This window comes from Leptonotus elevatus, chromosome 3 (genome assembly GCF_054856555.1).
Source record: "Leptonotus elevatus isolate MCC_2025b chromosome 3, RoL_Lele_1.0, whole genome shotgun sequence".
NCBI lineage: Eukaryota > Metazoa > Chordata > Actinopteri > Syngnathiformes > Syngnathidae > Leptonotus > Leptonotus elevatus.
Window position 1 is genome coordinate 14,028,372 of NC_141241.1, and position 23,741 is coordinate 14,052,112.

At 41.1% G+C, this 23,741-nt stretch overlaps 1 protein-coding gene across 1 annotated transcript in view; it reads left to right on the forward strand.

The window, feature by feature from the left end:
- elp4 (elongator acetyltransferase complex subunit 4) overlaps nucleotides 1–23,741 on the forward strand; it is a 62,113-nt gene that overhangs the window by 20,129 nt on the left and 18,243 nt on the right. Inside the window, exons 7-9 of the mRNA XM_086070611.1 lie at nucleotides 1,260–1,448; nucleotides 5,139–5,247; nucleotides 7,189–7,295. Of these exons, the coding sequence (XP_085926737.1) occupies nucleotides 1,260–1,448; nucleotides 5,139–5,247; nucleotides 7,189–7,295 (405 nt within the window). The remainder of the gene's footprint in view (nucleotides 1–1,259; nucleotides 1,449–5,138; nucleotides 5,248–7,188; nucleotides 7,296–23,741) is intronic.

Below are 23,741 nucleotides of genomic sequence, written 5' to 3' on the forward strand. Positions count from 1 at the left end.
AATCAGGAGACATCTCGAAGAAACCCCAAATAAAAGGCAATTGTACTAAAGGTTAAAACCCTCTCACAGTTTTGGACAAGCTTCTCCATTCTCTCACTTTCAGTGATATATTTCCCACTGCTATTTTTCTCCGTCTTCATAGGAGTGGGATACCGTTGATCCCTTGTTTTGGGGTGGGGTGTTTCAAGGGAAGTCATTCCAGCCTTACCAAGGCCCCCTTGGCTGTCGAGCCTGGCTTTGGTGCCAAGAATGTGCTGGGGTTTCTGGGTGGCGGCCATATTGGAAGCCTGTCTGACAGGTCCATTGTGCGTGTGTCAGATGGCCTCTGTGATTGGGCAGTTGTGTCCACTCACGTTTGGGCACTGTTTTGCGATCGTCTGTACTGCTGAGCCGACTGTCCAGACTCATATGGAGTTTGGGAGTACAACCCAAAACACAGCACCTATAATTAAAAACGACAAGCTGTTACTCTTCTTATATACTGTGAACTTGCATTTGAATCAATATTGTTATTTTGTTAATCTGCTGACTTGGTGATGTTTTAATCATCATTTATGAGTAGAATTAAACAAATATGACAGATTTCTATTCAATTTTGTGGAAGAATGAAACATAGGCCAAAGAAGAATGTATTAGTTAAAATTGGCTTCAACTCTGAGTGTTGATTGCAATTCAAGCATATGTAATCGGTAAGCTTATACAAAGGTTTTGAATATTCAGCCTTGGCGGAACTCTGTGCTCCAAATGTGTTTTGATTTATTTGTAGCAAAGAATGTACACATGCTTACAGAAGTATTGAAACAGTCGATTCTCTCATTTTTGCTGTCGACTGACATCAATCAAAAGTTGAATATATGAGTCAAGATCTTTATTTCAGTTTTCATTTCCAGATATTTGCATCTGAATCTGACACACCGCTTTGAAGAAAGCTGTATTTGTAACAAAACACCTCATTTTCAAGATAAAAAATATTGGAATAGATACTCAAACTAGATTAAAGTGAATAGTTGTAATTTTCCATTAAAATTAGCTGCATTTAAGCCTTATAGTCAGTCTCCAGACTTAAACCCTATGGAGCATGCATTTCGCCTGCTAAAGGGGAGGGGACAGAAAGGAATAACCCTGAAAACAAAAACACAAGCCTTATATGCCCAGTCTACAGCAAAAATAAAGGCACTGACTTTGGAGGTTTGTGTAGTATGTGTATGTGTTAATATTAATTAGTGCTTTTTCCTATATTTTTGTTTTGCCTATTTTAGACAAAGTCACGGAACATTCTGCGTATCGGGCTTCACTCCCTCGGTTCACCTCTGTGGGATGATGACCTGTGTTGCCAGGGCAACCCAAAACACAGCCACGCCCTCACTACCTTTCTCTATGGGCTGCGGGCTTTGTTGAGGTCATCACTCTCAGTTGCAGTAGTTACTGTGCCTTCACATCTCATTCAGGTAAGACATCAGATCAAGTATAAACTGATAATATCAGATGACATCTTATAGTTTGATAAAAAAAAATAAAAAATTGCTGATTGATATATTTCACCTGATGCATCCATTATGGACTGTTTGCTTGTGTGCGGATGGGTTACAATCAGTGCACATAGTTTGAAATCATGTGTAAGGGGGTGTCCACTCGACTCAGTGGATCAGTGTTACTGCGGCTCAACTCAAGCCTGCAAAAGATCTCTTCCTCTCACATCATTCTTCAACAGGCTGTTTGCAGTGAGCACTCCATGCAGAGCCATCTAAATTCATGTTCACTTGCTTGCTTTTAATTATATCAAGCTATTTCAAATTGAAAACTGTGTGCATGTGTTTTATTGTCTTATAAATATCCCTGCGGGTAGTTGTGTCTCGGGGTGTACATGTGTGTTTTAGAAGGGGGTTGTGGGAGTGTGCTAACATGAATCTGTGTCCAGTCTGGCCTCTCAGTGTGAAGGTGGAGTCATCTGCTGAGGCATATGGCAAAGCACAGACCTCCCCCGGACAGTAGACCAAAGAGGCACAGTCACCAGAGGAGCCAATTGAGACTTTCTGCCGTTAACATCTTGTAACTTGTAGCCCATCCATGAACTCTTGCATCGTTCTTCTGTAGAGCAACATTAGTAATGTTCATATTCGTTATCAAACTTTCAGGACAATAATGAGTGGAGAAGTGTAACTTTGAGAACAGCTGTGTTGTCACAACATGCTCTGGCTCCACGCCGATGTACTCAGTGCTCTACGGCCTTGGCTTCGTCAAAAAAAGGTATACTGGCTAACTAGCAGATGTCAGCTGTGGTGGGAGCGGTCCCCAAGTCCCCCATCCGGCCTGGCCTCCAAACCCCCTTAATCTATGTCCTCCTCCTCATCCACCCTGGAGATAGAAGAGGAGGAGGGAAATTTAGGTTTGAATCAGGTGTTGGCTGACCAGGCCAACATTGAGGCGTAACTTTAGAATTTGATTGTAATCACCAGACTATAGTTCAGCTTGAGTGGATGTTATATGTCAACTGAGTTTCTCATGTTTTCTAAACCAAACGGTCTTTGATTTTATAATTAGCTTAGTCAGCTAAGTCTGGACCTCAAAAGACCGTCTCGAGCGATAGCAGTGGTCTAACTGGCCAACACCGCTATGGTCCCACTATTCATTATTGAGCAGTTTGGAAAGCTGAGCCACTCGTTGAAAGCCTTCTCCGAGCAGCCCGGTGCCTCACTCCATCTGAAACATTAATTAGGCTTGTCCTGGTGGTACTTCATTCTACTATCGCTTGCTACCACACCCATCCTTACAAAAAACACACACACTTTTTCCCCTTAAAATTTGTCCACATACACATCACCTGCTTGTCAGGCTAAGTGGTTTTCTGACCCATGCATAGACACGCACTTGCCAATTTATGAGCTACATCCAGATAAATTATACCAAAATGTAACTTGAGAGAAGTGTTGAAATGATGTGTTGGTCATCTTAAAGGCTGTAGCGGTGGGCTAATAATGCCAGCTAGTTGTTGTTTTTAAAAAAATATATAAATTAGTATGACATGACGTAAGGTTAAGAACGCAATATTAAGGAGCGAATTATATTAATGTTACTTTAATATGCTTACCTGACCTACAGTCAGGATTTGACTGTTGAAGCCCAGCTTAGTATAGTACATATAAACATTATTAATAGGACCTAATGAACTAACCATTACTATTACTGTATTCATCAAATACTATATTTTTTTCAGTCTGTTTTCCCATTTAATATCACATTTTTGGAGAAGACAATTGCATATACTTGTTTTAATTCCCCAGCCTTAGAACTGAGGCTTATTTATTTATTGTGCTTTATGCATAGTTATGTTTTTCCTAAGGCTGAAATAACCAATGGCAGAAATCCAAGGTGTAATGTATTATTACATTTGGGTTGCTTATGAGAGAAAAGGCATGTACAAAGACAATTTAGAGAAATGTGCATTATAGTTAGTTGAAATATAAAACCTTGCGTTATTACGTTATTTCTCTTTTTGGGGACTTTTGAGTCACTCCTAAGGAGTCTCATCTGTCACCCTCAGTAAAAAGAGAAATAGCTGTGGCTGGAGGTGGGTTTACATTTAAATTTACTGTTACAATTCCCTAAGTAACTTTTTGGAAAAATGGCACTTGTCAGACAAGTTTTAAGGCAATATACTTTTTTACAAACACAAATTTTGCTCACTTCTTGTGTTTTTTCTACAGGTCTTTATTTTGATTGATTTATTTTGATTTTGATTTGTCAGAGAGACGCGTGTCACGACGTAGTGACGATTGTCTCCATTTCACCAGTCTTTGCCAGTCAAACTGAGCCACAACCAGGAAGTCCCATGAGTACATACAATCTCCGTGTAACCCCGCGCCCAAATGAGTCACTTTCCGATAACCTATATAATAATTTGTTCATTTTGTTTAATGATTTGATTCAATAGTTGTATCTGAAGTCATATTATTGGGCAAGTTGCACATTTTTATTTGATATTTTTGTCTATTTGACGTTTATGATATCTATTAAAAAATTGTCATTTAGAAGAGAATTTACTCGGTACTTGAGTATTTTTGTTACTGAGCCAAGTAATTGTTTGGAAGACCACATTTTTTGAAAATAATCATATTATTCTAAAATAACAGTACTCTAACTTAAGTACAAATTTTGGACAAGCTACCCACCCCTGCCTCAGAGAAATTGCAGGTTAATTTAAGTCATGTTATATAGAAAGTAACTACTCTTACTTGAGTAAAAAAAATTGGCTACTCTACCCACCGCTGGTTGTGCCCTTGCAAGGCCTGAATATACAAAGTTTTAGTCCATCATTATTGACCACAGTTAGTGTTGTAAATAATTTGTCGTAGCCAGACTTACACAGGCTTTTAATTGCATGCGTGCAAGTGACCTCAGATACCCCGTAAGTGCTAGCAGCCTTGGCTGGTGGGATGTGCATTCTTTAAAAGTAGGACAAAAATGAAAAGGCTGAAGAAAGAGTGGGGAAAAAGACATGAAGGCATGAAAACTGCATTAGGCTGTGGCAGCCAACACACAGAGAAGGATTTGAATCATTCAGGAGGCAAAGGGATTAATAATGCAGCACTCCCTCTCTCCCACCATCCCAATGTCCCTCGCTCTCCCCTCCTCCACTCCTGTTATTCTCTGCCTCCACCCTTTTTGTGTAGTTCACGTTCATATTCCTTCCTACCTACTGTATTCACCCCCAGATTGTTTCTTTCGTTCTCTCTCACTCATTCTTTCACTCTCTCTGGCTCACCTTTCTCATGCTCTCCAAATCCCTGACCCAACCAGTAGGGGGAGCTCTCCTCATCAAGCTTTGAATGATTGCTTCCATTTCCCCTCTCTCCTCTCCTGCTGCAAGCAGGTTTGGGATTATATACTGAGGTGAAATCATTATGGAATTTTTCTCATAGATTTTTACATCACTACATGTGTCACTGTGTGTTGTCAGTGCACGTGCATTCGTCTGCTCTGGCCTCATCTGTTAAACCCTCAATCTCACATCACCCTCACCTGAGCCCAAGGCCTGGAGTGACCTGGCCACAGGAATGATGACCTAATTTAATTGTAACACTGGTGGCCCGTCAGGAGGCTGTTAATTACCTGCCCGTGTTCCTCTCCCCATCCTACAGAACACATCTCTAATGGGCAGCATAACCAGGCTATGTGACAATGCCATCGCCTTGGAATCATTCAAAGGCTCCGAGAGGGAGACCAGCCCACTCTACAAAGATTACCATGGTAAGAACACACACTCCCTCTTATCTCTCTGTCTCGGTTCCATCAAATACACACATGCACACAGGCAGTGCATTAGGGCTCTGGCCGGGCTGTGGATAGAGGCAGGGCAGCCCCCTTGCAGGCCAGGCTGTCAGTGCGCGTTAGTGTGCTGCTGCTCAATCAGACGTGCTCCTCAGTAGACAGGCCGGGGGGGATTCAGCTGCCACGCTGTACCCCCTCCTCCTCGCACCCTCACCCCCTCCGTCCACTGCCTCCCCTCCCTCCCTCCAGCAGAGCCTCTCTCTCTCCTCTCTCTCCTCTCTCGCCCCCTCACCATCCCCAGTCCCATACCCCTGAGGCTCTGGAGCAGAGCTGGCCAACACTGGGGAATCGATATTCTCACCATCACTCTCTTTTCCTCTCTGCCTCTATCTCTCTATCCCTCACTCAATGTCTCCGTGGCCAGCATGCCCTGCTAATAAATGGGGGCAAGTCTTCCTCGCCTCCAGTCGGGGAGGAGACGTCGGTAATGGACGACTGAAGAAAAGGGGAGGGGGCCAGAGTTTGCAATCCCGGACCTCCCCATCACTTCGGCACTGAGGTTTCACCATCTCTTCTTTTTCCTTTCTGCTTCTCCTCTTTTCTATCACTCTATCACACTCTCCACGCATAAAGGTCAGAATAAGCGGCTGGGGTATTTTTAGCCATGCCTTTCGAACTCTCCCGCTCACTCTTTGCGCTTTTCCTCTCACCCCCCCCCTTCCCTCTCCGCTTCCCTTGCCTGGAGTTAGACAGCCCCGATTGAGACAAGAAGTAAAAACATTCAGTAGCAGATTTTGGTTTCGTCTAACAACATGTTTTATTTAGGCAACACCTTTTCAAGTGATAACATCCCTTCACTTTGAAACGAAGATGTGAAATTAACAGAGATATATTGCTCATCATTGCAGCACATATTTCTTTTTATCCTTTTTATTAGAATAAGCACATCTTATTGTTTCGAAAGAATACAATTTTGTCTGATCAGCCCGAATAATTCTGCTTGTGTTAAGAATGTGTTACATCAACGTGTACAATTGTTTTGAAGTGTGTTCATGGGTGCAGACTCATCTGGTATGAGTGCGAGATGACTGCGAGTGTGTGTGCGTGAGTGTGCGCGTGTTTGCGGCAGCAGTTCAGGGCTGCTCAAAGCATGCTGGGAAGCCTGTCACCGCAAATCAGGCAAGGGGAACTCACCCAAGTGCACAGAGGAGAGAGCTCACCATCCCCCACTTTCTCTGTTTGTGTTCCTTTCTCCATTACTCCCTTGATCCCTCTACTTTTCTCCCACGCTCATTTACACCAACCAACTTGTACAGTACTTTTCCAGTTGTGTCCAAATGTAACTTTGCCGTCAAGGAACGGAAGAATGACGAGCACTGCTTCCTCTGACTTAGACGTTATCTACGTTTTCTATCGCACACCTTGCTCTTTGCCAGGTAGAATTTGCTTCATTGGGGCACTTGTGCGCCACAAACTGAAAGAACGAGCTGGCAAGTGTTGGTACACAGTTGGAAAAAGTTATTATTGTGAACTTGAAGCATAGATTCTTAATTGTCATCAGCTTTGGAGGCAACCTAACATACAGGAAAGTGATGATTGCAAGATCAACTGCTAACAAAAGACTGCGGAAATCACGGCTAATTTTCAGAATTTGTAATGAGGAGAAGGATTATTGAAGAAACTGATTAAAAATATGCTTCAAGTACTCATAAAAGTTTGGGGATACAGTGGAACTTGTAAGGTGGAGCACACTTTATTCTGGGATGTTAGTTGACATTTTACCCAAAAGGCAATGCTTGGAATCAAAATCATCTTGATCTGCAATTACAATATTTCAAATGGTATGACCTCAGGGGCATTTGACTTTAGAGGTTCCAATTTGTTTGAAGTCTTTGCGCTTATAGATTCAATCTGTCCCAGGCCTGCTCCACGTACGCCAGGTGCCTTACCTCAACTGTCTTGCAAGTCAACTGCCTGACCACAAGGACTTGGCCTTTAAACTGAAGAGGAAACAGTTCAGCATTGAGGTATGTCGTCAAGGCCACTTGTGCTGCTGTATCCTACTGGCAACTCTTTTTGCATTTGCTCATTTACTTATTTATATAAATATATCAATATGAAGTAAACCTATTTAAAGAGCTCGTGCAGCCATACACACCAGTAGGTAGTCAGTCTGTTTGTTCAATTTACTTTAGCTTTCAAACCATTATTTGTCACCCTAAGTTTGCTAGTTTCTCTGTATAATAGCCAGACAGTGACAGAAGGCCCCTTCTTAGAAGACTAACAGATGCATAGTAATACAGCGTTCCCCATTATTTTGCAGTTGATCGTTTGCAGACAGATTTTTTGGGGCTATTGTTTTTACAGAGTTTTACTTACTGATTGCATTGCCCTCTCGTGGCTCTCATGTTTAGTCATTTGTTGAATGCAATGAGAACATCAAAACACATGATTGGAAGGCACACTCCGCTGCTGTTGGTCACAGGTAATGGCCAATCATTCACTTGCAGACTCACCGACGTCATATGCCAATTAACCAGGCCCCGCCTCTTAAGGACACACACACAAACACCATTACGTACTATTGCCTATATATTTTACTGTTACAGTTTTTGTGGGTTCGAATATGTTCAAAATGTGTCTTTTGCCAAGTTTAAAGGTATTGGTTTAAATGGAAGGTTCATCATAGGTCAATTTTTTGCACTGCTTTATTAAATATTTGAATATATAGTATATATGTACAAGTATAAGTACATCTTAAAAGTGACCATATCATTCTATTCTCATTATGTTCTAATAATCTGGCAAGAAGCGTGACAAAAATATGACAATGGATATTCAGACAGTTATCAGCAATGTGGTTTCCAGTAAATCAGCTTGCGGTCGTCTTGCTCACACTTTGATTGAACTAATCCCAAATGTGTAACAGAAACAGAAGTGCGGTAGTTTCCTGCAAAACCATTCACTTCAAACAATCCAGCCCCCTATTGATAGTGTTTTGAGATTTTGCCATTTTACTCTCTCTACTTTGTTCGGTATGTTTCAATAATGGTAACATGGAATTTTACATTGTGATAATTATCTTGAAATTTGATTTCAGTATATCCATATTCAGCTTGCACTAAACAAAACCTAAACATTTTAGTTTACGTTTTACGTTTCACAATGCTGGTATACCCTGCTGTATTATCAATATAATCGTGCACCCAACCCCGATGCATTTATTTTAATATGTGGCCTCAGTTTCTCTTTAAATTTTCTCTTTTTTTTTGCATTTTTTAAATGTAAAATAGGTTTTATGTAATTACTTAATAGTATATCTTATTATTTAGCTACTAAGAATTCTATATTGATAAGTATTCTTCAGAAACTGAAATTAAATGCAGCTAATGAGGAGTCTCTCAAATTAGCCAAGCTCTGCTGACCAGTCTTTTGTCCGCTATTGGGTGACAAAATGAAGGTGAAGCTATTGATTGCACACTGCTGCAGCCATTCATAGTCAAAGCTGATTCCAAAAGAGTGGTAAAGATTCCCATCTACTGTATATGGATTTCATTTTACACTGCACAATAACATCGGTGGCAGTTTGAGGTAAAACAAAAAATGAATTGTTGAATAATTTAACAGAAGGTGTATGTGCCGCCTTACTGTTTTATTCAACTAGTACTCAGCTGTGAGTTAACCCAAAAGCAAATATCAGACAGCAGGGTCTGTAAACAATAATGCCATAGTTGCATAAGCCTCATAAATAACATGACATCTTAAAAAAGTGACACGGTGTACCCTGTGGATTCCAAAAGAGGAAAGTCACATGCCACGTGCAGACATACAGTAAACAAGGAACAAACACTTAGAATGTGCTTTAAGTTGTGTACGGTCTTTAAGAAATAGCATATTTTTTGTTTGCCGTCTTCCAGCTAAAAATTTGAAAATAGATACATGGATTTGCTTCTTTTGTACCATTTGCAACACTTCATGAAATGGAATAAAAATGAACCATTGGTGGTTCACATAGTTTACTTACATGCAGTCTTCACTATTGCCCAAAAACATTTTATATTTTAGATAAATATTTTGTATTAGCGTGGCCATTCTAAGGCACTTAATTATAGTAGGTAACAATATTTTATGTGCTTCTATCATTTTGATTTCTGGTTTCCTCATCCTCGTTGCATCTTTTTCTTCTTGTTAGGGAGTCATCAATTATTTTACTGTCACATCACTCCACTGAGCATAATCTTTCACTGAACTACTTTGGAGGCAAATTAAGGAGCCCTGCTCTTAGCTCAGGCCGATGATTGGTCCTCATTACATTATCATTACCTTATCACACCCTCTGGTCCCCGGCACTTAGTGAGTCCTTTTGTTTTATGCAGGAGGTAAGGTGGAGGAAAGGAATCCTCACCCCTCTAAACATTCCCCATATCCTTACAGTAAAACCGTTCTCATTTTCTGCCAGCGTTTACTACGCATCCTTTCCTTTCTCCAATCTTTATTGATTCACCCCCTTTTCTGACCACATGAATAGTCCTCAATGGTCTTTCAATTAGGCCTCTGTAATAGCCAAGGGGGGTACGGCTGAGAGCAGGGTTGTGATATAAATTTTTCTAAATGGGCCACATGAGAAACAGGAACGGATGTCAAGGGCCATGCCAAAATGCTAACCATGTTCTATATTAATTTAATTTATAGAAAGCAAAAAAAGTCCAACTGCTTTGAAACTGCTGGAAATAAGGTGAACTCTGCTTAAAAAATGGCTGAAATAAAATTGTATGGATTTGACACAAATGTTAAATGCATGTTGGGTCTTTCTCTAGAGTCAGTCAGGTTTAGAACAATTTGTTGTACCTCCAGTCAAGGCCATGTCCATATGAACACAGAATGCAATGTATAGTTCATTTTCTTCAGCCTACTCTTGACTGAATTCAAGTGGTTTAAACATTGATTAGGTGTACTGTGGATGTAGACAGAGATTGTCAAATTACCGCAGCGAGGGCATATATTTGTGTGATTGTTCACTCTGGCTATGCGGTAGCTTTTATTATATGTTTGACCTGTTGGTCTTCTGCCTCGGTGGGCTGCTGATTGACGCATGTATTGGATTCTAAGCCCAGTGTCTGACGCGTGACAGCCCACACCATCCCTGCTAATCACCTCATTTACTCAAGCTACAAGACTTCTCTGCCTTGGGCCATATAATGCACCATTGCGGCAACATCTCGTCGATAAAATTGGTGATGGTTCACAAAAACTTCTGCTGCTCAAGTTTTTGGGATGTTGAAATCGCTCCCTGTGTGGAATCGTATTATAGACATATTTTTGATGTTTATTTTGAAAATGACTGACAACAATTGACACTGTTAGCTCCTCACCAGTTTGGTCAGGCAGACACCCGTCACCCCAGCTGCTCATAGAGTCATGCTAATTTCCTAAATGCTTTTTGACTCACACGTCCATCACATAGCACCTTAAGAACGCGGAAAAGAATTGCATTTGACGGCATGACGCACGCTGTTACTAAATGAGTAGAATTAATTGACTATTTGTCAATTGAACACGTTTTAGTGCTTCCTCTGACAAACGCAAGCTGCACGAGGTTCTGTTGGTTGTGTGATAAGGTTACCATGGTAGCTGCTGATGTGTCAGAGAGTTCAAACTCCGGTTGATGTGCAATTATTAGCCATGATGCCTGAAGACAGAATTAACCCATGGCCCTGTCTGAGCAGGTAGAGGAGTGCTAGGTGTTTAAACAAGATTATCACATTCTCATACACGCATATGCAGACAGTTCTTCACCCCTTGCCTTCATAGATATTGAGCATTCATAGGGTGGTCTCAGTCACACGCTGATTGAGAAACCAGCGAGGAAAATGAACGTGACTGACACTTTCTTGAACGCGCATACTGTCTGTATGAGAACTTTCTGTCTTTTCCGTCACTGGTTTCACAACACAAGATGCTTTAAGGATGAAGCTCTGCTGTGGTATGCAGCTACATTTGCTCTTACCTTTGTTTGACCCTTTAAACTGACAAGCAACTTGCCTGTTGGGTACTGGGGTGCCAGAGGCAGGTCGCGGGGTCAAATACAGTGTAAGATGGGGATTTGTGTCAAATTAGTCTTCTGTTTGAGGCTATGTTTGAGGTGTCTGTTTCACTGACAAGCTTCATCTCTTGCTTTGAGGTTTTCATTGATGGGATTTTGCTTGTATTTTCTTAAGTGATGGATTTATTTCTTGTGTATTACCCTGGCCTAATTGCATTGTTTTGACATGTAAATAATGTCAACTTGCATGACAGAGTTGAACTTGAGAAATTTAAGTTCTCACATGACTTACATTGGTGTACGAACAAGTTATGTTTTACAGTCACATAGCCATAAACAATTAACCGTAAAACCATAAGTAAATTGGTCACTATTTTTTTGAACAAGTTTTTATCGCTCAATTCCTTAGACCCCAATATTAGATTTGGCAGAGGCAGCTTTTGTTGAATTACAGGTAAACATCATTAAGCATTTGATTCATACATGTAATTAAGACAAGTTGCAAAATGTCGCAAATCCTCTTGTTTCTGTTTAACAAATTTAAAACATCATAAATCATGCTGTTTCTACTAAGTACTGTCTCAAATGTTCTCCAATTTTTATAGTGTAAATGTATAGGATTGTATGCCTATACATGGTAATATGGCGGCCTCGTGGCTTCAAAAGTCTTGGCCTATCAACTATCCAGTAATAGATCAGTGGACGAGACCCAAGACGGCATGTTCATCCGTTGCCGTAATTGGTCAAAACAAACGTGCACAAGATGCCGCATCGTCCAATCAGCTCGAAGTATTGTACAGCATGTGCCGTCTCTCCCAAGCAAATCACCGTGGAGCAGCCCCAGACTGATAATGTGAAGAACTCCCTTGAGTGAATCACAATTATCAATTTGGCCATTGCCAGGTTAAACGGTAACCTTGTTATGAGTGGAGCCAGAAATGATGATATTGTTCAGGAGAAGTACAAAACAGGTTCTAGAATTTATAGAGTAGGTTCATGTTTCTTGGCATGTCCTTAAAACGTTTTTAAGACGGTGGCTGTGCGTGCCCCCTCCCCATCGCAGCCTGTGGGTGCAGAGGCAAGGGTGTTAATGGACCTATGTGAGAGCGAACAGAGTGAAGGCTTGAAGCAGAGGGGAAGGAGGGTGGAGGCATAAGCATTGAGGAGCAGTTAAGTGATTCTCAGGTCAGGTCTAATTAACATGAGGGTTTTTCCTTAGAGGCACCAAGCCACATTATTGAGAGGAAAAGAAAAGGCAATGGAAAGAAGAAATTATGGAATATACAGAACAAGTTAGACAGAGACTCGGTCCTCCAGGCTTGTTTTTGTATTTTTGTATGTTTGTATTCCATGCATGCTCAGATATGCATGTCACAGATTACTAAAAAGTCAAAAGGCCTCGATGAAAATCAACTTAAATTAATTGTTTTATATGAATAATGTTATGTTGTATTGTTTGAGTGAAGGTCACTAAGTTAAAGTTTACTAGACATCATTAAACTACTTGTAGAGAACAAAATTGGTTCTGCGGAAATCTACCAGTGTTCCGCCTACCTCTTTGACAATCAGATGGGAATGGACCTTTAAAATAATATTCTCTGTGAATAATTTATACCTCCTGTCTTGGTTGCGCACCGGCTTCTGCCGCATTTTGGAATGAGGTGCGCTTATGGTTTGTGCATGTATGAGGAGAGAGAGCGCTGCGCAGGCCAGCCAGTGGCACGCGATCGGACGCCTCGGCCGAAAAAATATTCACAACATACATCCGATGTGCATCTATTATTTAAGAGGAATTTTTTATCTATTCTGCAAATGTGCATGCGTGTTTGAAAGCGCCCAGCTTGGTAGGACTCTGCTAAGTTGGGTGTATCATGGGTACAAAGACTTGGCTTTTGGTTTGTTTCATTGTAATATCAACATTATGTAGCCTCCAATTGACTTGCCTTTTATCTGAATTCTATATATACCCAACTTCATGGCTGCAGTTTTGTAGAACAGAAGTTAGAAATCAGAATACTGTAGTAAAATGCATTTAACACAAGCGTGTTTAATTTTAGCGATTAACAAAAAATCAAAAATGAATTATTCAGAGAGGCTGGTTGATATTTTGCTGTAGCAGTTGCTGTAGCTAAGTCAACACGAAGAACATATCTGGTTCTTTGCCAAATCTGCTGCCTTCTGTAATAAATCAACACAAAGCCAAAACATTGTGTCTCACAAAGGGACAGCATTAAAGCAAAACAAAAGTGGGCATATTTGCGGCTCCTGCCAGACTGTGTAAGAGTGTGGTCTGCCTCAACTCGCCCTGGAAGTGAAGCTGTTTCATCGGTGAGCAGTGAACCCTTAACATGGTCCATGCACCACTCAGCCCCCATCAGACCAGACTGGCCACACTGGGCTCAGTCCTGATTAAAGTAGCCCTACTTGTCTTCAGCTTCCATTAAAGCGAGTTCGAGGCGAGGCAAGACTGTAACTTGCACGCCACCCTGCATCCGTTGGGGTCTCGCACTACTATAGGCTATGTTTAAGAGTGTGCAGTGGGGGCTTGTCATTAGCATAATGGTAGTGACTGGGGAATCATATCCCCTAGTGGTAAACTAGGTCTTCGTCAGATTTTAGGCTTCTGAATATTGTTTTCGGCTTTACAAAATAACAATGTTGCCTTAGGTCTTTGCTCTTTTTGTTTGGGTCTTCAAATGCGTTCTCGCTGAATAAGCCTACTACTAGACATGCACAAATTAATCCTTGTAGGTTTGTATTTGAGACCGAGAACATGCTCTGGTTTACATACTCACACGTATATCTGTATCGTAAAGAACACCATGCCTTTCCAGTTGTGAAATTGTCCAAAGAAATAATTGCCTGAATGGAAAAGTGCATGATACCCTCAACTGTGCTGAAACTAAGGCTGGATATTGCCAGCAGCCTTACGATATGATGCCTGGTTGAGCGTTCAGAGACACGTCGGGATACTTTATAAATGAATGTGCAATATCGAGTCTGACCCCTCCGTATCGATACGTCTATTGTGCAGCGGCCCGCACTGATATATTCACCTATCTTTTTTTTTTTTTAGCACACCCCTAGCTGAAACCCTAGAACATGCTGTCGTTTACATATACACACTATATCATAAAGGCCACGATGACTGCTTAGCAGTAAAATTACCAGTGGAATAGCTGATTCATTAATTTCGCACCACAAAAGTTGCCCTATTGTGAATTAAACAAGATACCCCCATCCGTGCAGAGAAAATGAAAGTTGCCATCATGGGCACAAAGTTTTGTGGTCAGAGTGGTTCAAAGGTGGAATGTTGATCCAGAGCAGGAGCATCAAACTCAGGAAAGCTCTCTGCTTGGCTCCTAAAAATAACTTTCCCACACTCTCACACTCGGTGTCCTGGAAGGGGAGGGGGGTCAAGAGGCGGAGTCATTATTTGCCGTGTTTCTTTTGAATTTGATTACTCTTAATGGTCTGGTGGGGGTTTAGCAATATTTTGCTATATCTAACACAAAAGTGCAATTGACATCACTGAAAAGAAACAAACAGACGCGTTACGTTTCATATGTACAGTATATGTGTGCATGCTTTTCCGCTTTTCCCCAAAATACCAACCTATACCACCCTGCTTTCTTTGGGGTTCTGTTTCAATATTATGCCACTTCCCTTGGTTAGGGTAGGGCAGAGTTTAACACGTTCATTAGATAATGGGGGATTGTGACTTCAGTGTTTATGGTGAAATGGAATTGCTTTGAATGGGAAGAAAACCAGGATGACGTTTGAGAAATATACTTTACAAGCTCACAAAGGGAATGTGGAAACAGGTTGAATCATTTGGTGCAAAATGGGCTTAAAAGTTCCCCCAGACTTCTTAAACTTAAGTATGCTTGACGACGTTTGTAGAACTGCCTGATGTTGTGTCGTCAAAGTAAATGTTGTCACTGAGACTGCAGGGATTAGCTTTCTTTCTTTAAATATTTGTTAACATGCCAAATGTCAGATTTTATAAAGAAAGAAACTTAACTTTCTCATGTGCTACGAAGCCTGACGATTATCATAATGAGTCTGGATGTGAAGCTTCGGTTAAATTGAGACGCAAATAGAATTTACTGTGTGTGTTGACTTAATCCGACAGTTGCTCCACAGAAACTGCTTTGTGATGCTTGTTCAGTGTTCACTTAGCTTTTTTCTACCTTCTCTGTCAGCAATCTCTGAATGAGGCCTCGCTTAATGAAAACAAATTGGGTCCCTTGATTCTCTCTTTATCTCTAAGCACACCATAAAGGCATTTGTTTCAGCTAATCACGGGACCTACTTAACCCCCGCTGCTGTGAATATGTTTCTATTTAAAAAGGATTCACACAACAGTCAACACAGAGTTGTTTAAAGCGGTTTCAGCCACTGAGCGATGTCGATGTGGCAGCTGAATGTAGCGGTCGGTGCTCATGAATTTTATAAGGGCAAGTGTCCCTGTCCTTCAGAGTTCACAGGTGGCTATTGAAAGGCCAGGCCAGAGGATGGAGGATAGTTACGGCATGCATAGAAGCCTGAATAGGCTTTAATTACACTCCATCGAGAAGTCATTGGGCCAGTCAAAAAACAAGTCTGCACTTCAAAGGGTAAGTTAGAGGGCAAGATGATGGCACCGTATGGAAAACTGTGACCCATTCCACAAGTGTGTGACATCGGAGCGTTGTCTTTCGCCAGCAAAAAAATAGGAACATGATTCTTCTTTTTATACGTTATCTGACGAACCTTTTCCTCCTATGTGTGAAGGTGGGGGAGTCTCCGTGTGGGAGAATACTGCAGTGTGTGGCTTAACCAAACTCCTCTTTTGTCTCTAACAATGATGAGTGATGATGAGTGACAGGGGTGTTAGGAGTGGGATCTGGGGAGCAGAATGCGCCTAAGCAGTGCTCACCAAAACTCACACTAAAGGTCAAATCAGAGGCAAGCTTCGTCTACACTGTATGGACGACCGTTAGCCTCTTTTCCTTTGTGCCAGTTATATCCCCAAATAACCTGGTTCCGCCCTGTGTGGTTTCCCTTACACATATTTGAGGCTGTGTGGTTCCAATGGAACCGTTCCTCAGAATCTCTTCCAACCTGGTTCTAGACTTGGCTGAGGAGGGCCGTGACGACACTGTCATCTGATTGGCCGAACGATTTAGGCGTTTCTTTAAGCGAGACTTCGAGCCAGACAAAGCCAACGCCGCCAACAAAGTATATACACATACAATAGGGGTGGGAATCTGACTTTCTCATGATTCGATTAAATTCTGATTCAGAATAGATTTTTGATTCAAAATGATTGGATTGACAATGTCGTCTTTTTTTCTTTTTTTTTACATTTACAGGGAGTCCTCAAGTTTCGGCGGAGTTCCGTTCCTACACTCTAAAAACAGTTGGGTCAAAAGTAACCCAATCATAGATCAAAAATGGACCGATCCACTTTATGGGTCAATTTGACCCAACTTTCTGGGTTGTTTTATACAAAATGATCCAATTTTTTGACCCAAGTAAAGGATCTGACCAATATTTATGAGTTGTTTTACGCTAAAAGACCAATTTCTTGACTCAAAGTTGGGTCAAATTGACCCCAGTAGAGGATCGGTCCATTTTTGACCCATAGTTGGGTTATTTTTTACCCAACTGTTTTAAGAGTTTTCGCTGGCAATGTAACCCGGATTTCAACTTAAGTCGGATTTCACCGTTAAAGTCGATATTTAAATAAAAATTATTTGTACAGTAATAAAAAAATATATATATATTTGCGCGACCTGCAAGAGCCAGAACCAATATTTTGTGTTTCCGCACGGACATTCATTGCTGACGGACGGCAGAGCGGAGCTAATTCAAATGAGCCGACCTGCTCGATGGACGTCCATTCCTAAAAGTAACAGCAACACAACTTTAAATAACTTTAAAATGGTGTAATTACTGTGAGAAATTAACGAAAAAGAAGATGCTACGGACGAGGCACGGGCGCCGTAAAGTCGACGTAACTCGAGGACTCTCTGTATTAAGTTTTGAATTTTAAGGAAAGTGCCTTTTTCCACAAAAACGGTGTGTCAACTACAACTGCTACTCTATAGGCCAAATCCGCTAAGAATACGCTGCGTACGCTTACTGCGCCAACAATTGCTCCACATCTGCTATCGCAGCTTGCTCCCCGTTAACATCCTATTCACTAAGGATATTGCTCTAATGATATACCAGCACAAACACGCCCACAAAGTTTGAAAGCTGGAAGTAAATTTGCAACTGATTTACCACACATGGCACGGCAGTTTAATAACCGTTGTGAGAAAGATGAAATTATCACAAAGCAAAATTGGACCGAGGAGGTGCAAAAGCGTCATTCATTCATTCATTCATCTAATGTCCTTAAGATACAAATTATTGGTGCGATCATTATGTATATTTTCAGAGGTTGAAGTAGGCAATACAGTATGCATCTGTCACGTGAAAATAATCGCAAAATGCCCCCCCACCACGGTTGCCAATCAGCCCAGGTTATGTCTTTGTGGCACCTCAAAACCTCGTTTCTCGTTAAAAACACAAGAGGTTGCACTTTTTCCCATTAGTATGTGTGCGAGTGTCAGTCACCAGGTATACAGATATGAGTCACTGACAAAATTTAGGGGCGGGCCTAAAAAACCCATGTTCAGTTTCACTTTAGTTACTCAATGTCGATACGTTTTGCTAATGCAGCTCAACTACACACACAGCCTGCCTCTTAGCTGCTGGCTCCCCGATATACAGACACACACACACACTCTAGTCCGGCTGCTAGCCCAGGATGACGAAGACTTGCGTGCAAGTGTTTCCCAGGAGGCAACTGTAGACCGAGGCTTCTGAAGGCCCGAGGATGGCTCTCGATGGCGGTTAGCAAGGAACCAGTTTTTTTTTTGTCTGCTCTCCTCCTTCCCCTCCCCCTTTCATAGCTCAGGCAGTGATCTTAATGGGGGGTGACAGCTCACCTCTCCCTAGCGTGCCTACGGTCCTCCGAGCGTTAGACCCCCCCAATGTATCCCCGCCACCACGCCCCCAAGTCCCGGAAGGCCACAAAGGTTACTCCATATGTTAGTCTGCGAATTCTTATGAACCCCCCACACACACACACACACACGCGCACTTTTTCCTCCTTATATGTACATTATTCTGTCAAGTCTTGAACATTTTGTATGTATCAAGTCTTACTTATTTTTATTTTTATTATTTATTTTTTTAATTTATGTGATTGGCCATATTGGACTGTTGCAGTTATTTTTGCTTTGTCGTCGCCATTGTTATCCCCCTCACCCTCCCAAACCCCACCACCCCCACTCTTCTATGCTTATTCTTTTACAAGCAATATTTGACCTATAATATGATAACACTGAATGCACAAATGTACTTATGTGAAATTATTCTTCCAAAACCACTTTAAGGTTAATGGTTTTGCACAGTGTCCACAATTGATTTTTATGGAAAAGATCCTACGAAAGCTCAAATTCATCAGAATATATATATAACCATACGTCACATTCAGATTTCAACATTTTGGCTTGCTGAGTGACTTCATTTATATCAGATGTAATCTGCTTACTATCAAAAAGAGGAAGGATCTCATTTGGCGTACCTCATTAGACAGATCTCATAGCACACGGCAGAAAGAGCTTCTGATGTTCATCTTTTGAACGCTTTCAAGTCTTGCAGGAATAATGAAGACGTAATGCACAAAATTAAAATTAAATCATTACACTGCGTTGTGGAACTTTGAGTGTTGATTCCTGTGCAAGTCTAAGCTAGCTGGCGAAGTCAAATTGTAGAATGAGAAGTGTGCGTATTGAGGGGAAGGTTTGCGTGTGGAGATGGCCGACGGCTGGAGCACAAAAGCATGTGTCATGGTGAATATTGGAGTAGGCAGAGTGTTAGCAAGGTCAATGTGTACACATAAAAGTGCTTTACTATCTCAAACTCATCTTGCTCATTCTCATTCCATTTTTTTTTCCAGACAGCGCGTTCCTCCTACTTTAATTGAATTAATCATCAGAAGTCCTTATACAGGGCCTAGAATCCAAACGAACACCCCAAACTCAGCCTCACAGTCCAAAACAATGTGTCTTTATAAAACTATTGGCCTGGCATCTACACAGTATTAAAGCAGTTTGAATGTCTATGTGAATGGGGATTGAAAGTTTCTGTACAGTGAAAATAAATAAATCTTTAAATTTGATAACCCCACAGTGACTTTTAACAACCCTGCCAAATTTGAATGGTTAGAAAATTTGCAAAATATATCAAATTAAACTTCAAAATCGTAAAAAAAAAAAAAATCCTTGTTTCCATTCTCAAATGCTCGTGTCCGCTGAACATGTTAAACCACACCACGCTGTAAAAAAAAAAAAAAAGAAGAAAAAAAAGGGAAGCAGCGTTTGACATTTGAGCCACAAAAATATAGCCACGTAAAGCCTCCAGTATGTTCCACCTTGTCGTCATGTGGCTTTTCATACCATGAGAACAGGCGCTAGCCACCAGCTAGCTTGTGAGCTAACAGACTTCCAGAGCTCCTGTTTTGGCTCGTCCGCGGCAGGGCCTCATCGCTTGGGAATTTAAATAGCAACACCGAGCCATTGCGTAAATTGTGGCTTCTAGGGAAGAGGCATTTTCGGCTCGTAGACATCTAGCTAATAGCAGCAATTATCTTGCGAATTCACTTTACAGGATGTAAAAATGTCTAGAATTTTTTTTTCAAGGTTATTTAAAGGTTATACACCCACTATCTTTCATTTTGTTAACATAAATATCTTAAACCATGAAAAAAAAAAGTGAATTTTCTGTTATTTCAACCTTCTTGGAATAACTTTCTGCATCTCATTTGTCTGTCACATACACACAAAAAGTGTGGACGAGGTGTGGTTTGCCAGGCGCACAGTTGTACACAGACATAGCTGTGGTGCTCTGGGAATCAATTTGCAAGGTTAGAATATGCACGGTAAGTGCCAGAGGGGGTATGTGCAGCATCGTAGCATCCTCTCCAAACAGCCTGCAGGCTAAAGTAGAGTCTCAGCCACACCCCACATATCACCACATTGTTGTGTTGTTTGGGGACGCATGCTACGCCTACTCTGGGCACGCAATGTTTTACCCATTTTTACCACACTTGTCCTCTTGCTCTGTGTAAATATGCATTTGAGTTTTTGCCTTCCTGGCAGTCATCACATCAGAAAGTTGTGGCCTGGTGTAATCTGACATTATAATCTGTGCCCAGTCATGAGATGTTTACAGATGTCTATACTCACATCAGTAGATGCCTGCTCGGATAGAATGTTGGTGATGAACAACAGGCCTCTTAACCTCCATCGTTGAATGTTGTTCAAATGTATTTTAATGCCGTCTATTTTGTTAGATAATCTAATTATAATTAGCACGTTGTCTGATCCAAAAGTAACTACAGTGGTGTCTCGAGATACCAGTGACCCGATTTACTGTCACTCCAAGTTGAAGTTTACTCATAAACGAAGCATGAAAGAAAATTACACAATGTGTTTTTCAAATGAGAAAACTTTGCATTATATAAGTCCGTTAAGCTTCACGCTAACAAACAATGCAAAACGCCATATACAGGCTAACGGATAGCATCGGTGATGTGGTGTGTTATAACCGTTTAAGCAACGGGCATTTGAACACAAACAGTGGAGCAACACAGATAATAGAACAATACTCAGGCTTATGTCTCTATTAAACTGTCTCCAGTTGGCCAAGGTTCGTACACCAGAAGGATCAGCGCAATGTCCATCATCATTACAATATATATATATATATATATATATAATATATAATAATACTGGAATGGATTAATGGCATTTATTTAAATGGGGAAAGATGATCACGTTTTTTTTTTCCAGCTGATTGGTATTGTCTGAAAAAATATGGGCTTTTTTAATTGGATTAATTTCTAAATCCAAGAATAAAATATTTTATTGTTTACTTAATTTGAACCACTGCTGATTTAACAGCCATTATAAAAGTTAGCATGTTGTAATACCTTTTTTTGAATTATTCGTATTGCATTGCTGAGATATCCAATCAAGACTCGGGATAGCCAGATATTGAAAAACAAATGACTAGGACTCGGACTTGGGTGCGAAAGAATGTGATCAGGACATCCGTATTGTTCAGTGTCGTGTTATGAGCTTCTCATTAAATGTTGACTTTTCTGGAGTTGTCATCAATAGTATTTCCCTCTTATTATCCTCCTGCAAGCATGTAGGACGCTGTTCAGACTTGCCACTTTTGCGTCGAAACCTCAAACCAAAAGTTCTTGCAAGTACAACCAAACCACATGTTCCCTTGTTTGTAAGCTTAACGAACTTGAACAAAACATTCTTCCTAGATTGCTTCTTCCCTCCGGTGAACACTAACGTGTCATCTGCCAAAAGTTTTGATACACAGATGTTGACGATAGATTTGACAGTCCACCCAGAGCAGCCATTCACTTTACCTTTGTTAGCACCTGATCTCACGATATGTTTGACTAATTTCACAGATGACTTCCCCATTAATTTTAAATTCCATAAAACAAAGTGCAAATCATTAAAGATGATACACCCATTATTAGTATGGAAATTAGCACCGGGATGCCTGGGAGTCCTGAAGGCTTGTCACTTGAGTGACAGCCTGAGACACTTGTGGTTCATCACACTGTATTTAAGATATGTTTTATGTTTTTCAAATTCCATATTTGGCACATTATCCTCGGGTGCCGGTTCGCACCTTGTTGGTATTTAAGACAGCTTTCCACCAATATGACTGAATTGCGGATCCTGCCGCGGCTCCCTCATAACTGGGAGGTGGCGTCTGCTCCCAGATCACCGTCTGGATGAGGGAGCACAGCGGCATCCCACCTCATTACCGTAGCAACGCACTAACCGAGAGGGTGACACACTACTCTCTGTGATTAAGATGTAAATTTCCTCTAATTGGAATGTAAATTCATACATTTATATGAAGACGTCAGCTGTCAGTTTGCAATATTGTGTCCTTTTCTCTGCCTCTCCCCTGGTCCCCAGGCAGGGGACGAGGTGCCTGTAATCTGTATCGTACTCCCAGCAGCCCCATCCTGGGATTTGCCGTTTGTTTAATGCCAGGCCCATTGTCCTTCATCCAGCCCATCATTGTAATTCTCCCCATTCATGTTTCTGTGTTTTGTCGCCGTCTGATTTGCTCTCGCTACCTGTGTTTGTTTCCCCATGCATGGCTGAGCCGCCAGGGCTTTGGGGAAGGGGGCGAGGACGAGGGGGGTGGGGCACTTTGAGACGGGGCCCGGGTCATTGGTTGGCCGTATTTTGTGTGTGCATCGATTACTTCTGCTGAATGTTCCCGAATGCAAATAAGTCTGCCACTTTGAGAGGAAGCACATGTATCTGAAGTAATTAATTTTACCCTTGAATGCCAGCTGTGGTGTTGGTTTGACGTGCTCCAAATGGAGCTTTCTCACCAAAAAGGTGTTAATTTAGGGATTTGGCAGATTAAATAAATGTGTTTGCCAATATGTATTGTGTCCACAATCCAGTGTGTCTTTTTGCAATTCAAAGGCCGTGTCATCTTGTCGATTTGCGACCATGCTGAGGTATGAGTGACACAATACTGACACAATATAAGACATTGTCTGTTTACAAGTGATGGATGAAAGAAAATTCCAATCATTTTATGTGAATCATTTTCCAATGCTAGGGTATTGAAGTGGAAGTCAACCTTAAACGTTTCCTGACAATAATATGTTATATGTGACCTCACTAGTCTAAACATGACATTTTGATTAATATTACATTTATGAAATATGAGTTATGAAGCAAAATCCAGCCATTTTTTATCTATCTCAGGGGGCGGCCATTTTGCCACTTGCTGTCGACTGAAGATGACATCACAATTGCTCTGGGCTCAGGCAACGACCAATTACAGCTCACCTGTTTTCTGAAGCTGAGCTGTGATTGGTAGTTACCTGAGACCTAAGCAACTGTGATGTCATCTTCAGTCGACAGCAAGTGGCAAAATGGCCGCCCCCTGAGATGGATATAAAAAAAAATTGCTGCCTAACTCAAATTCCACTAACGCAATATTAAAAAAAAAAAAAATTTAAAACTAAAATGGCTTCCTCTTTAATATTATAACTCGCTGACTGGAAGTATGTGCTTTAACCTTTTAATGGCATGTATTTAAATACTTGTCAATTCAAAACAAGTTTTACTCCAGCGTTTTCAAACATTTAAATAATTACAATTGGCAAATTTCCCATTAAGAACAACTGCCAAGTGAGAATTTGCGGATTCCAATGACAATGAATCATCACATATTGTGGTGTTGTTGAGTGACAACGCGTATGACATCAAATGTGGGAAGTGCACAGCGTCGTGTGACGTGCGGTCTTCGAGTGCGGACACCC